At 34.9% G+C, this 15,657-nt stretch overlaps 1 protein-coding gene across 21 annotated transcripts in view; it reads right to left on the bottom strand.

The window, feature by feature from the left end:
- Positions 1–15,657, bottom strand: part of MYCBP2 (MYC binding protein 2) — a 276,112-nt gene that overhangs the window by 113,969 nt on the left and 146,486 nt on the right. For 20 of the 21 annotated variants that reach the window (XM_089899231.1, XM_089899222.1, XM_089899228.1 and 17 more), the window contains 7 exons: positions 12,692–12,883; positions 10,374–10,580; positions 9,375–9,506; positions 7,568–7,746; positions 4,816–4,958; positions 3,251–3,351; positions 2,341–2,559 (listed from right to left, as the gene is read on the bottom strand). In XM_089899231.1, coding sequence (XP_089755357.1) covers positions 2,341–2,559; positions 3,251–3,351; positions 4,816–4,958; positions 7,568–7,746; positions 9,375–9,506; positions 10,374–10,580; positions 12,692–12,883 — 1,173 coding nt within the window. The remainder of the gene's footprint in view (positions 1–2,340; positions 2,560–3,250; positions 3,352–4,815; positions 4,959–7,567; positions 7,747–9,374; positions 9,507–10,373; positions 10,581–12,691; positions 12,884–15,657) is intronic. The other variant, XM_089899232.1, reaches the window with a different exon arrangement.

The following is a 15,657-nucleotide window of genomic DNA, read 5'->3' as shown; positions in this document are numbered from 1 at the left end:
CCATTGTTGGGAAAAAAGGCAAAATGTTTAGCTTATAACATGATATACTACTACTCTTTATTGTGGTAATAACCCTGTTCCAATGTTAAATTTCCTAAATTCGATTGGTACATTAGGGTTATACAGAAAACTTCACTGTCCTTAGGAACAAGGTGAGGGGTCATGATGTTTGCAACCTGCTCTTAAATGGTCTGACAATAATAAATATAGATAAATAAAACAATCATGGCAAAATGTTAACTAACGAAGCCAAGTGAAGGGCATATGGGGGTGTTCACTGCACAAATCTTATTACTTTTTTATACAGGTTTGAAATTCTTCGAAATAAAAAGTTGAAAAACATGAGGAATGAATACACACACACACACATCTGCATCTGTATTTGTGTGTCTATGCTTACAGTAAAAGAAATAATGGAAGGCTAAACTGTAAAATTATAATAATATGAAATGTTACCTGAGAAGAAGACATGACAGGGAAGAAGGGAGCAGAATGAGGGGACAGAGATAAAAGCTAGATTTCTTTGAATATACTTTGTTTTACAGATTTGACTTAAAACTATGTAACTGAACTATTATCAAACAAAACTTAAAAAGCAATTCCTAAAAATCTAGAATAAAATAAAATAAATGATCCAATGAGCAGCATAATCACAGAGAGAGGGATTATTCCAGTTTACTTTAAAACACAGTTGTTGACCATACCCACTTACTTTGAAAACATGGTCATTTCTCTGTACTTCCTAGTTGGGAATATGCCCAAAAGACAAAACACACACACACACACACACACACACAAAGAGTGAATGAATAATTAAGTGATTTTCTAATTCTAACATTCCCAGTGCCATCGAGAACAGGAACTTTTGGTTTATGAGAAAAGAGATTCAGGTGTAACATCCTGTGGTCCTTATTTTGAATGAGTATCAACAGTACAAACTCATGAGGTATTTTATCTTTAAAAAAATACGTATACACATAGATGTGTCTGTTCATAAATACACCCACATACATAAATATATATACAAATAATATATGCCTGTGTATATAAATACGTGTGTGTTTATGTGTGAGTGTATGTACTAGTTCTATACACTATAAATATCTAGAAACAATGACAACCCAGGAGAAATGAGCATTCCCAGTGCCATATTTTGGCTTTTAAAGACTCATTACCATTTAAAGGAATCACGGCACTTTGAAAAAATGGTGCGTTTCAGATTTGAGGCAGGAAATGTGTAAGCTCTTATAACGTCTTATACCAGAGCCTGTAACATCTTATAACATCTTACACCAGTGAGTGAGGATGTTATGAATGACTACAAGGGGTGTGTCTAAAGGACTCAGGAGTCAAGCTGAAGAGGATCCTATCAAAAAAACACATGATCCAGTTTCTTAAATAAAATTCAAGGAAACAAAAAAGAGAGAGATGGAGGGGGATCAACAGATTAAAAGAGACTTAAGAGACATAACCAATCACAATGTATGAATCTTATTTGGATTCTAATTCAAACAGCTTAAAATGTGCACATTTGATAACCTAAAGGAATTATTCGTTCTTTTAAGTGTGATAATAACATGGTTATTTTTTACAGGCCCTTACATTTTGAGATACATAATGAAAAATCCATGAATGTGAAAGGGACAAAGAGGGTGAGGAATAAATGAAAGAGGTCTGACCAAGAGTTGATAACAGCTGAATCTGGGATGATGGAGAAAAGGGGTAAACTGTACTAGGCTGACCTTTCATATGTTTACCATATTCTACAATAAAAAGCTGACTATTTTACAAGCACATAAAACTTAAAACTTATAATTAATTTAAGTGGACAAATTTTCTTGCTCTCCCTTAATTTAAGTGATACAATTTAGAAAGCAAGGAATAGGATTTTGGATACTCTATAATAACAACATTATACTTATAAATATTTTATAGGTACATTTTAACATTATGTATAGTATTTTAAATCCTACACTGGGTATGTAAATTTTTAGAGCTCAGGCTGTGGTACAAATAATATCAGTTCAAAAAAAGTGGTTTTTACATTTTAATGCTGATATCCACTATTACAATATATAACTGGCAGTTGAGCATTACACATGCCCTGTACTTACAAAAAGTATGAGAACAACTTTCCTAAGCCCTATAAAACTATACTCTTTAACGGTAAAGACTGTCTTAAACCCTGGTGTGTATTTGACAGTGTCTAACCACCTGCTGATTCTCTTTATTTACATATAGAAGTTATACTTGAACAGAGACCAAGTATCCTTTGAGATATCAGTATAGAACATCAAATCAAGTTTTAAGTTTAAACTGTCCCTAGGAACAGGTGCCCACCTTGTAGTGCATCACACATGCAGGCTTATAAGGGTGCTCGCTCTCTATGACAGCATAGTGATTAGAGGTTGTACAGGCAGAGAGGCCTTGTTCAGGCTGGTTTCCTGTGGTGCTATCTGTTGACTGATTAGGATTGAATGCAGGGGGTGCATACTTCTGATTCAGAATGGCAACTGAAGGAAGCAACTGTTGGACAAGGCCAAAGACTTCTACAGCCACCTAGTATAAAAAAAAAATGATTAAATGAGATAAGTGTGAAAGTTGCTTTAAAAAGATTAATTACTATAATTGTTGGTTATACTTATTAATCGGAATTTCTATTTAGAGTTTCTTCTAGCTAAGTTTTCATTCAAAGAGAAATCTGTTCTATGGAAAGAAAAAAAAAAGACTTATCTTAAATTTACCTTAGATGTTACATATAGCCTAGTCCATATTTTTAAACCCTTCTGCCTTTTTGGGACCTGCAGTAAACTAGCTTTTACTCAAATTTAATTATGCCAAAGAATCAGTAGTTTATAATTTCTTCCATGTCTTGAATATTTCACAATTTTACAATACTCCTATCCTTTAACATTGTTATTTTTATTCAAAATGGAGATTTGGCATCGACATTATAACTTTTAAAGATCTCAGTGAATTTAAGCTTTCCTTACATATCATATTCTAAAATATATTTCCTATTCCCAAGTTCTTCAAATGTAAAGCCAATAAGTAAGCATGGTAATCCAGTAAACAATACTAAGATCAGAGAATTAGTTATTTAATAACTTCTACCACTTACATGTCTACCTGCTTGTTACCTGTAACCCAGATGCCTCAAATATTGAAGTATTTTTAAAGGAAAGATATAAAGTCTAAATAAAATTATATTTACAAAAAAGATTCAAAGTTAGAGAATTAAATCACACACCTTGGGAATAGCAGCAGCTACTGGTCCTATGTAGGCTATAATAAGGGGAAGCAGCATGGAAAACAGACTGGAAGAGCTAAGCAGTTCTGGAATGTCATCAGCTAAAAAAGGCATTAAAACTATAGTTAGAAGGTAATTTCATTGTAATGTATATAATGCTGTACTAAGCCTGTATTCTAGTCTCTTGAGTAAAATTATACTTGACATTGATTGAGTGCTTATAAAGGACCTGGCACTACTCTAAGGGCTTTACATACATTATCTCAATTAATCCTTACAATAAGGTACTTTTATTATCGCCCCTTTTGAAAGTGGAAACCAAGGCACACGGTGTTTAAGTATATTATCCAAAATCATACACCTGTAAAATGACAGAGCCAGAATTAGAACTTAGGGTAACGGTCATGATTTTAAACCACTAATCTTGGTGCAACACATAGCTATATTTCTGTCATTAGGCAAACTACGTAATCTTTGTGTGCAGGTTACTCATCTGTAAGACTCATCTGTAAGGATAACAATACTTCCCTCACTGGATGTTGTGATGATCCAGTGAGCTAATACATGTAAAATGCTTAGAACAATGCCTGCACATATTAAGTACTCCAAAAATGTTTGCTGTTATTAGCTATATTGCCTTCTATTTTTTCCAAGGAAAAAGCACTTCGCTGATGAACATTTTAATTATTTCTCCATGAACATGGTGCTGGGAAGATAAGTTGAATCTACGTTATGAAGACCTTTATATTGAAGGCCAATTATTTCCAAATACTTGTTTCTAGATCTGCTGTTGCATCAGAGTAGGCTGGGCAATAGTTTCTTAGTTCAGCCTAAACCCCTAGTTTGGATGGACCAAATATTCTTTATTTTCAGCAAGCTTCTCAGGTGATTCTGATGTGCAACTACATTTAGGAACAAATGTTATAGCTAACAGTAATGTTTTTGTAAATGTAACTCTGCTGCCAGTGTGGAAGATGACTAGATAACTAGATGGGGAGTGGGGGAAAGGTGGCAGGGAGATTATTAGGATGTTATCAACCCATGAAAAAGAGGACATGTGCTTGAACCATGGCAACTTGAACTATGGGAGAACAGATAGAGAGGAGAATACAAACTGGAGAACTTCCAGTGGAAGAATTTACAGAACTCAAATGAGACAAGTGAATCTGGGGAGATGTTTGGGATTACCCAGACCTTTGGATGAATGGTGATACTGTTGCTAGAAATAGAACACAGAGAAAGAAAAACAGGTCTAAAGGAGAAAACGAAATGTTTTTTTGACTACTGAAAGAAGCAAAGACTCAGTTTAACCAAGAGTTTTTCTCTTAATGGGCTAACTAAGAAAACTACAGTGTAAAATCATTACTTCTGAACATTCTAAAAAATTCTGCATTGGTGTATGCAGTATGGCTGATCCCAAATTAATGTACGTATATGTGTAGATCTATAATGAATAAAACCTTCTGGGATTCTACAAGATGGTTCTTCTTCAGTAGCTCTGTGCATAAGCTGGGGAATAAAGAATCTAAAATATGACTATTAAGGAAGTAAAAGAGAAGTCTTACCATCCACGGCAAGAGCTCTGTGCAAGAGGTCTTTTGCAGCTCGAACAACAGTGCTTACCACAGAGAGAGCTCTGCTACAGTTTTTATCTTCTTCATTGGCTTTACTCAGAAGTTGAGATTGTAAATCTCCATCGAATTCACTCCTATAACATAAGTAACACATGAGATCATTTTACATGGTGGGTAAAACACGATCTAACTCTAGGAATCATATCTGGATCACAGCTCATTTAAGTTAAAAAAGTTCCAGTTAAAAAAAGTAAATATAGAGCTATATAGTTTTAAGGAGTAATAGGGCTTCAAAGAAAAATAAAGCCAGATAAGGGCACAAAGTTATTTTAAATAAGATCATGATGGAACTGCTATTTAAACAAAGGCCTGAATTGTGTTAAAAAAGATCTGAGCTGAGAGAAGAGTATTCAGGCAAAAAGAACAGTAAGATAAAAGTTCAGACAGGAACAAGATGGGTGAGTTCCTTGAACTGGAATGAAAGGAGAAAGAGTGTGTGCGACTAGAATGAAAGGAGAGAGAGTGAAGGGTGACAGGTGGGCAAGGTAAATAGGAGTCAGATCACATGAGGTTTAAAAACCACAGTAAAGACTTTACATTTTATCCTGGAATAGGAAGGGGAAGCTATGAGGGGAATGTGAGCAAGGGCAGAACTTGATACGATTTACATTTCTCTAAGGTCACTCTGGCTGTGCGGTGGAGGACAGACTGTAGGAGAGCAGCAGTGAAAGGAGGAAGACTTGTTTGGAGGCTATTTCCTCTAAGATCCAGTTATCCAGGTAGCTACCCAGGTTGGCGTGATGGTTTGGGCTAGACTGTTAATTATGGGAGTGGTAGAAAAGGTCAGATGTAGGACATTTTAAAAGTACGGCTGCCAAGACTTACTGACGTAAAGTGTGAGGGAAAGAGGGATGTCAAGAATGCCCCCAAGGTGTTTGCTGTACCTGTACCTGTGGGTGGGGAGGAGGACTGTGGACGAGTACCACTAAGATGTCTATTAGCCAACCGTAAAGAGGACGTGTGTGTGGTACAGTGGTTAAAGGTAGGTCATCTGGAGTCCAATTTCCTGCCTACAAACCCCAGGACCATAATTTACTATGAGTGAGACTTCAGGCAGGTTGTGGAGCCACTCCAGGCCTCAGGTTCCCTCATCTGTAAAGGAGGGATAGGAAACTGCCCACCTCACAGGGGTTCCTGTGAGGACTGACTGAGCTAAGACAAGGAATGCCCTCAGAGCACTGCGTGGCATAAAGGAAGTGCTCAGTACATAGGAACTCTCATCACCATCTCCATTACTGTCACTCAGATGAAGATATCAGAGGGACCTGGATATTCATTCCAGGGCTCAGAGGAGATGGAAGCTAGAGATATAAACTTGGGAGCCATCAGAGTAGCATGGTTTTAATGGTCAAGTGATTTTAATCTTTTAAAACTTAATTAATTAAAATTTAAAGCTGGGCTTCCCTGGTGGCGCAGTGGTTGAGAGTCCGCCTGCCGATGCAGGGGACACGGGTTCGTGCCCCGGTCTGGGAAGATCCCACATGCCGCGGAGCGGCTGGGCCCGTGAGCCACGACCACTGAGCCCGCGCGTCCAGAGCCTGTGCTCCGCAATGGGAGCGGCCACAACAGTGAGAGGCCCGCGTACCGCAAAAAAAAATTAAAGCTGAAGATATTTAAACCTTGGTGGAAAATATCAAAAACACTGTATTTTGTGTAAGATATAAAGTCTGGACAGCAGATGCTTTTAAGGGGCTCTCCAGCTTTTCGAAACATATAACTCTTCTTTTGTGTCTGATATGGCTTCCAATCTACTTTTTGAGAAAGCGAATAATGTACTGTTTACTGTGGGGCTGTGTAACAGAAAAGGTTTTTCATTAGGGTAAAAAGATTAGAAAGCTTTTGTATCTCAGCAGCAACATGCCACTATGTAGCTATTTAATGCCTACTATTTCTATTCTATTTTACATGGAGAAAGAAAGCAGATCATCTACATCTAGGGAAAAACATTTTGTGCCTAGGCAGTGTCCTCTTGACTGTTTACGAAGGAAACAGAGGAAGCAGTAAGCCTCTGAAAGTGATATGCAACTTCAGTGATTTGATGTCAAGTCAGGTTGAGGACCAATGTGGTGAATGGTACTCACTACTACCTACGATTCCAGCTAAGTTGCTAAAAGAAAAATTCAGACTCAGTGAGAAATGTATATTTAAAAGTGTTTTTTTAACTCAAAATTGTTGTAATTCTTTGTTTTCCACTGTTTACCTAAGGAATGGCTTTAGTTAAAAATATTAGAAATACATCATTATATATTCTAGGGATCCAAGGACTAGATTCACAGACACCAAAATATTTTGCAGACTGGATAACTGGTTCAAGGTAACAACAATACTTTGGTAGAGATGATTTGATCATTAACTTTTGGTATTTAAAAAAAATGAATAAATTCCATTAAAATTAGAAAATGCAGACCACAAAACTATAAGAGTGACAACAAACACATATGCCCAAGCACATATGCCCAGTATATAAACATTTCAAAGATATTAAAGAAATGACAAAGAACATTTTAAAGTAAACATTGAATTTACATATGAAAATGAGATCTTTTTAAACAAATTAGCAAGTGCAATGAAGATACGCTGTATAATACAATTATCACTGCCCATTTAGCGTTTTGTACCTTGGTAGTAAATTGCACATGTTCTACCATTGCAGAAGCTCCCTGATCTCTATACACACACCTACCTGTAGTAGAGGATCTGTGGAATCTGTCCTCTGGTTTGATTTGTGCCATTACTACTCAAGCTGCACGTGCTGAATGTAAACGTCACGCCATCAGGGCACTGAACCGTGGTCATTCCTCCATCTCCGTTTGCTGTGCGGCTTCCATAGTTCCTCAAGCGCACAGCATATTTAACATTTTCCTTCATGATAAAGATGTAAGGCATGTTTATATTTATTCATAATGTACAGAGGATATATAAAACGAGCTCTAGCAGCAAACTGGGCAAATACAGTTGAGCCTTGAGCATCAGAGGTTTCAACTGCCTGGGTTTACTTACACGGGATTTTTTCCAACAGTAGATATTACGGTACTACCCGACCCGAGGTTGGATGAATCCACACATGCGGAACCAGTATAGGGAGGTATAAAAAGGGCTGACTATAAGGTATACTTGGATTTTCCACTGTGAGGAGGGTCAGCACCCCTAACCCCCACGTTGTTCCAGGGTCAACTGTATAATGAATCTATTATATTTATAGACAATTTGGTTAAATGAGTTTTTTTAACGAATCAAACAGGGTGATAACTAACACTTATTGATGTTTATTATTTAACAGAAACTGTCCTGAGTACTTTCTGTAATTTACTTTAATTAAATTAATCCTTAAAATGACCTCATAAGGTAAGTGCCATTATTATCCCTATTTTACAGATGAGGACTCTGCAGCACAGAGAAGTTAAGTAACTTGCCCAAAGTCACACAGCTAGTAAGTGATGAAACTAGGATTTAAATACAGGCAGTGGGGCTCTAGTTCTTGCCTCTAGTTCTTAATCACACTGTAAAAAATATTACCCATAATAAAAGATTTTAAATACATGAATTAATATTTTCCTTTGATGAGTTTTACTTTTGAAACAGTTTTAAATATGGGAAATAATAATGGTGAATCCATTATATTTTTATTTTAAGAGAGACATTCAGAGACAGAAGTAGACAGGCAGACAGACATGGAAAAAAAATATCTGTAAGAAAAAGTTCTCCAAAACAAGGTTCACTGTATATAGAAATCGTGAGACATAGATACTGGCGCCTAATGATCCGTGACATAAACTTCATAATGATGGGTTTCTTTTTGTTTGTTTTTTGGTATCATTTATGCTTTTGATGAAGTAACTGATGAACTTACCTCATCCAAAGTTCTGCTGTATAATAAAAATTATTATAGTTGGATTCAGAATTACTCTATTAATTATTACTTTAATGTTAAGTAAAATTTGTTTTGCTAAATAGTTATTTTCTGCGAGACAGTCAAGTTATATAAAATAATAATAACTTTAATAGTTATTTAATACGATCTGTTAAGACCACTGGCTTTTTACATGAGTTTTGGCACAACAGGAGAAGAAAAACAGGAACTAATATTTATTGAGTTTCTAATATATTGTGCTAGACATTGAGGCAAGTACCTTATTCCATTCCTTAGTTTAATCTGAACAACACTACAATGGAGGTATTATCCTTCCCAATGTACAAATCAGCCTCAGAGTGGGCAAATGATGACATATCCAATGTCTTAGAGCTAATATTTGGAAGAGCAGGTATCTGAAGCTAGGTTTGTTTGACTCCAGAACCTACGGATACTTTCCACTATACCAGACTTGAAGAGATCTTTTGCAAAGATAGAATATAATACAGTACAGTATCAGGAATACAGTTGGTACTCTAGAAACATTTAAAGGGCCACATATAGGAATACTTTTCACTATTTTTAAGTAAACTCATAATAATACATCCTATTTACAAAAGAAAGATACTGTTAAAATTACCTTTAAAGGAACAACTTTGTCAAGTCTGATTTCAGCTATATCACTGGGTGAATCATCTGTTGTATAAGTTCCTTTGACTAATTCTAGAGATGTCCATCTGTGAGAATGAGTGGAATCCCCTGCATGTTCACTCTAATTAAAACAAAACAAAACCCACATGCTCTTAATTTCATTAAATGAACAATTTTGACTTATCAATGACTGTTTTTAAGAGTTTATTTCCTTGCATATAAAATTATCCATTAGCATTTATCCATACGTACTAAAGAAAACATTTTTGGTCCTCTAGAACTATTCATTTTTATCTGATTTCCTGAGACATCTACAAATTATATCATATAAATAGGCTTTTTCATCTGTCTTAAAATGATTCCCCCTTCTTCATAAGGATGCTATATCTAATTATAGAGCCTAGTGAAGTAAGGAAATAATTCAAATTAATTGCTCAAAAGAAGCAAAATACAGATATAATGTTATTTACCAGCAAATGATTTATATGCTACCTGTCTGTCTCACTTTAATAAAACTTTGTAAAACTCAGGTACTTAAAAAAATTTATAGTGGATACAGCAAGATACTGCTAACTCAGTCAGCACCGCTATCTTTACTAAGAATCATCCACTGGCACTCTGACAAAATTGCTTAATCACTGATACGGGTAATAATACCAGTCTGAATATTGTTCTTGTTTTCTGAAATACTACAATAGCAAAAAAAATTACTCAAGATTTATAGTCAGAGGCTTAGCTATATAATTTCTAGTTTTTTCATTTAAAATCCTCCCAGGAAGTGCAAAAAACATGAGGCAGGAGAGATCCAAAATGGCACATGAGCAATTATGTAGAATCGCTCCCTTTCAATTTCTCTAACGTTGTCCATCTATGACTAATCTGCTAAGCCCTCAAGGATGTGGACCACTGTACTGTACTGTACATAATGATGATATGTCCTGACACACAACCCACACAGCAAGAGGAACACTGTAAGAGTGGTACTCACATCATCAACCAACACCTCTAATTCATATTCATGAATTCCACCTCCTCCATAGACAGAAAAACCAACCACAACTATTCCAGGTTTGTCTACTGAAAAACAGATTGCATCTGGGGACCCATTCCCAGTGTTCCAACTTCTCCCCTGACTTGTCTTTGTGAATCGGTTAGCACTGGCTTTAACGGAGTGGAGAGAATTAAGCCCATCAACCTGTGAACAACGAAAGCAACTACATCAGTAGTCTGGACCTGAGCGTTACTAATATACCTTTAACAAAACTATCCAAAGGTTTCTAGGAAGTTCAGTGAAATAACCTACCTTTAACAAGAGGGTTTAAACCTTCCTAAAGGTACATTCCAATAAGAGATTAACGAAGAATAAAATCAGATTTTATTACTCTACATTCACAAATCAGTATCATGTGACAGTATATTTTTTTAGTCATATTAAACTATACTTTTCACTTAATTTATGTCAGAACTATAAACTTGTAAGTTATCACAGTCATAACATATGCATGAATTATCATTCACTTTGCAAAGAGATACCAAAAATTTCATCAATATTTTATAGACCAATAGTTTTCAAACTATGCTACACATAGAACACTAGGAATCCTGGACAGATGGATATTCAAGGCAGGCAGACTCAAGGTTCCCCTCTTCAGTCAGACCACCCTTCCTCTTATTTGTGAGTGTTCAAGCTAAGACGTCATTGCAGAAAATGTTCTGTGCCTTAAGTCTGAATATCGCTAATGTATACTATGATAACTTGGCAGTCAATATGTGAAAATACACACACACACACACAAACACACTTGTACAACATCATTAATTACAGACTTTGATTAGAGAGGATCAGAGCACTTATTCTGGTTTGAAACTATCTTTTTAATTATAGAGCCTGCTTCTTATCTAAGTTGGCTGCAGAAGTCTGAAAGACCTACAAGGGTTAAAAATTGAAGTTTATGATTCTAGCAAGAATGACAAACTCCTCTGAGAAAAAAAAAATGTGGATATCTAAGACAGGACCTTTAGAAACTCCCAAGGGTGTATATTAGGCACTTGCAATTTTGGGCATTCCTTTTCATTAGAAAAGTAAGTTCACAGGGTATTACTACATAGCAAATTTCTGACGGGGACTGAGGCCTTATAAACTTTCTCCTCCACGGCCTAGTACAAGAGGGAAGCATATTATAGACTGAATGAATAAGTGAAAAAGAAAATTAAAATGTTCTGAGCAGGGCTTCACCTCCTAGGCCAGGGTGAGATACTAAAATCTGTTCAGGTATGTGTAATCATTTAGGAATCCTAAAGGCTAAACTCTCACTATGAATCAGTAATGAGTGTAGACTGAATGGATTAATTGAGAATAGATTCTGAAATAAATCTGTTTAAGTAAGTAAAAGCAAAGACTAGGAATTATAGAAGTAAAATAGACGTTCCTTTGCAAGAAACGAGAGACCTGGGGTCAATCAGTACATCCTGGTTATTAAACATTCATTTGAATGATATAAGATATTTCACATTATGACATGATTTTCAAAACCAATCTACCATCTACTTTTTCAGGAAAAAAATAGAAACATCCACCAAATTCAGTCAAAACATTTAGATAAATTATAAAACAGAGTGAGCAGGGCAGTGAACTGGTGAAAAATAATTACTTTACAAAAATGTAAAGGCACTTTAAAATGTTTCAAAGTGGTTTCCTCAAACATATTAATATTTGATCCTTTTAAAACTCTGTAATAACGGCTGTACAACAATGTGGATGTACTTGATGCCACTGAACTATACACATAAACATGATTAGAATGATAAATTTTTTGTTGCCTAATTTACTACAATTAAAGAAAAACCTTTGTGATATAAGTGAGATAAAAATTATTATTCCCATTTTACATATGTGTTTGTCTAGGGTCAATCAAGTTGGCAGAGCTAAGGTTTGAACCTCTTTACCTTTTCCATACCGCATATTCATTAGTAGTCCTACTTCTACTTCTCATTACCCAGCAGTGAAAACTAGTTTGGCTTTTATTGGGGCATGGTGGTGGGTTGTGCAATGGGGCAGTTGAGGGGAAAATGTATGCTTTGTATTACTGCAACATCCTGGGTAAACTGGTGAGAGAGAGGAAGCAAAGAAGAGCAGAGAAGAGTATAAGGAAGGGAGAGAAAAAAACAAAACCCCCAAAAACAGCCTAGCTTCAATGTTTTTTCTTAACAAAAATTAGTTTCTACAAAGCCAAAATATATGAAAAAAGAAACAATGTGGAGAGTTTAAACATGTGCTCATTATCCAATATCAAAATATAACATTACTTCAGATCCCAGGGCTGATGCTGTCAGTTCGCTGACAATACTGGCCAGTAATCCACAAGTGTTGGAGACCAGGTGGGAGGAGAAGAGCTCGTTTTCTCTCCTCAGGCTGTTCCTGACTGGGAGCACGACAATAACCAGCATTTTCTCCAGAACTTCACGGAAGCTTGTCATCCCTGAGATATTCTCTTCATTCTATGATACACGAAAATAAAACGTTCTAAGATATTGCTTTATTTTCCTTCACATGAGTACTCAATTGCAAAATCTTGTCTTTCTAGATGACACCTTTAAAATTCAGACTTGAGTCTATGTCTATGTATCTATCCAGTTGTATGTGGAGTCACTATATCTACTTTTCCCATAGAAGTTCTTTTTTAAGTTATCAGTCCCTGGGCATCATAAAAGTACCACACATTTACAAGGTATCTGTGTTTTTATTAACCTAGGGTCATTTTCACCTACCTTCTTATTTAACTTTTCAGTAAGAATCATATATGACAGAAAAAAACTCTTCCTATTTAAAAAGCTATTTCTATAGGACAAAATTCCAAACTGAGATAATTATTTCTGGTATGAAATAATTTAATGATTTCTGATTTAAAGACAAAGAAACTGAGAAATAGTCTATACAAATCTGTTTTCTAATAAAATTCTTTCTGTACATGCATGTAACAAAAATATGGAGTTGTTCAATAAATACTTCTGTGCAGCTTTACAATTCCTATTGTACTTGATTTCAGAAGTGAAGATAAGAAATTCCAATCTCTACCAATGAAAAACTTTCAAAATAAGGAATTACAGAGTCCCATTAAAGACCAGTGGGAAAATACTTTTTTTTCCAGAAAAAAAAGGGGAAAAGATGAATAATTTAATTGATATCCAGCATGAACACTCTTTATCTCTTTTACCATCCTCAGTATCTTTTAGCTCACTGTGAACAGAGAACAAGATGCATTCAGTTTCATCAGAGGGCCAGTCGTGACCAATGACCCTTTCAGCTGTCCTGTGGACTAGGGAATCAAACAATTTGAGATCTAGTTCCAGTTTTTTCATAGTGCCTCAACCTCATCTGTAAATTCCAGCTTTTTCATAGTGCCTCAACCTCATCTGTAAAATCGGGGAACCATCTGCTATGAGTACGTTATCAAAAAACACTTTGTTGCCCCTGAGCAAGCAAGTTCTTCCATAATACTTACATTCCATATTGCATTACAAGATATCGCAGGTTCAACAGATTTCATAAAGTCATAAAAATCTCGAGGTGGAAAACGGTCTTAAATCACTCTCCCCGAGACAAACCAAATATATAAATGAGTGTACTTTCAATCCATTAGAAAAAATTAAGTAACTTTTCAGTTAAAATCATCATGAGCATTATTATGAATCACTCTCAACAATGTGTACAATTTCTCATATTTTCTTAATGTCCAATCTTAGGCTGAAAATACAAAGTTACTTAGAGATAATCTTTAATTTTTAAGTTATTTCTACTATCTTTGAATAAAATTTCCATAACATTTAGGTCAGTATCCTATGTAATTCGTCTTCCTGGCTTTAAAATAATCAATTCTTGATTCTGTTAAAATTACAATTCTTCTATCCTTTACATCACTTTCATTCTCCAAAAACTTTACTTTTTGGAACATCTCATAAAATTAGCTTTGGATGAAACTTAATCCCCAAGTGTACTCTATAATCAGTAATCTAGAAGGGCTTTCTTTGGGGGGTGGGGCATAGGGGGGTGTGTGGAGTGCATTTATCCAGTTACGTCCACTTAAGTTTCTAACTAGTAATTAAAAGATTAATACGAGAAGCTTCCCATAAAATCTTAAACATGAAATCAAGAGTGCCAATATGTTTTAGTTAAAAGGCCAAAAAAATATATATATATATTAGCACATTACTGTCACTGAAATTTTAGCAAAAGGAACTCTTATTCACTAGTGGTGGGGAATGCAAGCTGACATTAGCTTTCTGGAGGGCATTTTGGCAATTTTAGCGAAGTCTTAACGTGTTCTCCTTTGACTTAAGAATTTTCCACTCCTGAAGATTTATTCTGGAAAAATCACTTTGTATACACATAAAAATATAGTCAATGATATTTTCAGCTGCATTGTTTAAAATACTGAAATATTGGGAAAATCTAAAAATATATATAGAGAAAGGATTGGTTGACTATATTATGCTACATCCAAATGGTAGAATTCTATATTATCCACTAAAAAGAGAGTAGAAGAATATATAATAACCAGCATATATCTTCACAGAATATTAATACAGACATGCAAATATGCAATTATTAATTTTAATAATTACCAAATGTTAGCAGTTCTCAAAAAAAATTTTTTTTAATATTTTGAACTTTTACTATATTTTTAAGGAAAACACTGCAACACTAAAGGGAATTTAAAAAGAAAAACAGATTATCCATAGCTTTATCACCTAAATATTATTTTTACTTCCAGTATTCTTTCAAAATATGCAGGTATTTGCATACATATTTTACATAGTTTGTCATCATAGTGTGTATATATATATATATATATATATATATATATATATACACTTTGGTTTCTGACCTTTTATTTTAAAAACTTAAAAACATCTGCTTTGATATTAAATGTAAATGTAGTTATTTTTCATGGCTGATAGAACCATATTCTATCAAGTTGATATATCCAAATTCAACTATTTCACTTAAACAAGGTTAGCAGGTTGCCTCACAGTCTCACCAGCACAGGAGCTTTATAAGAGAAAAAATTTATTTCTCCTAATTTTTTACAAATATATTGATACCTTGATAGAACTTTCACCCACATTTAATTACTAGTAAGGCTGAAAATTTTCCCATGCTGCCTTACTCTCTAAATTCCCTCTTATATTTACTTTTATTATTTCTACTGGGATACTATAAAGGTATTATATTAACTGCAAATTTTCTTCTCATTCTGCTATTGTCCTGTTTT

The sequence above is a fragment of the Delphinapterus leucas genome, chromosome 18 (assembly GCF_059928025.1).
Source record: "Delphinapterus leucas isolate spDelLeu-1000000601 "Yukka" chromosome 18, BTC_Dleu_Yukka2, whole genome shotgun sequence".
In the NCBI taxonomy this organism is placed as follows: domain Eukaryota; kingdom Metazoa; phylum Chordata; class Mammalia; order Artiodactyla; family Monodontidae; genus Delphinapterus; species Delphinapterus leucas.
This window is presented reverse-complemented; position numbering and strand designations above follow the sequence as displayed.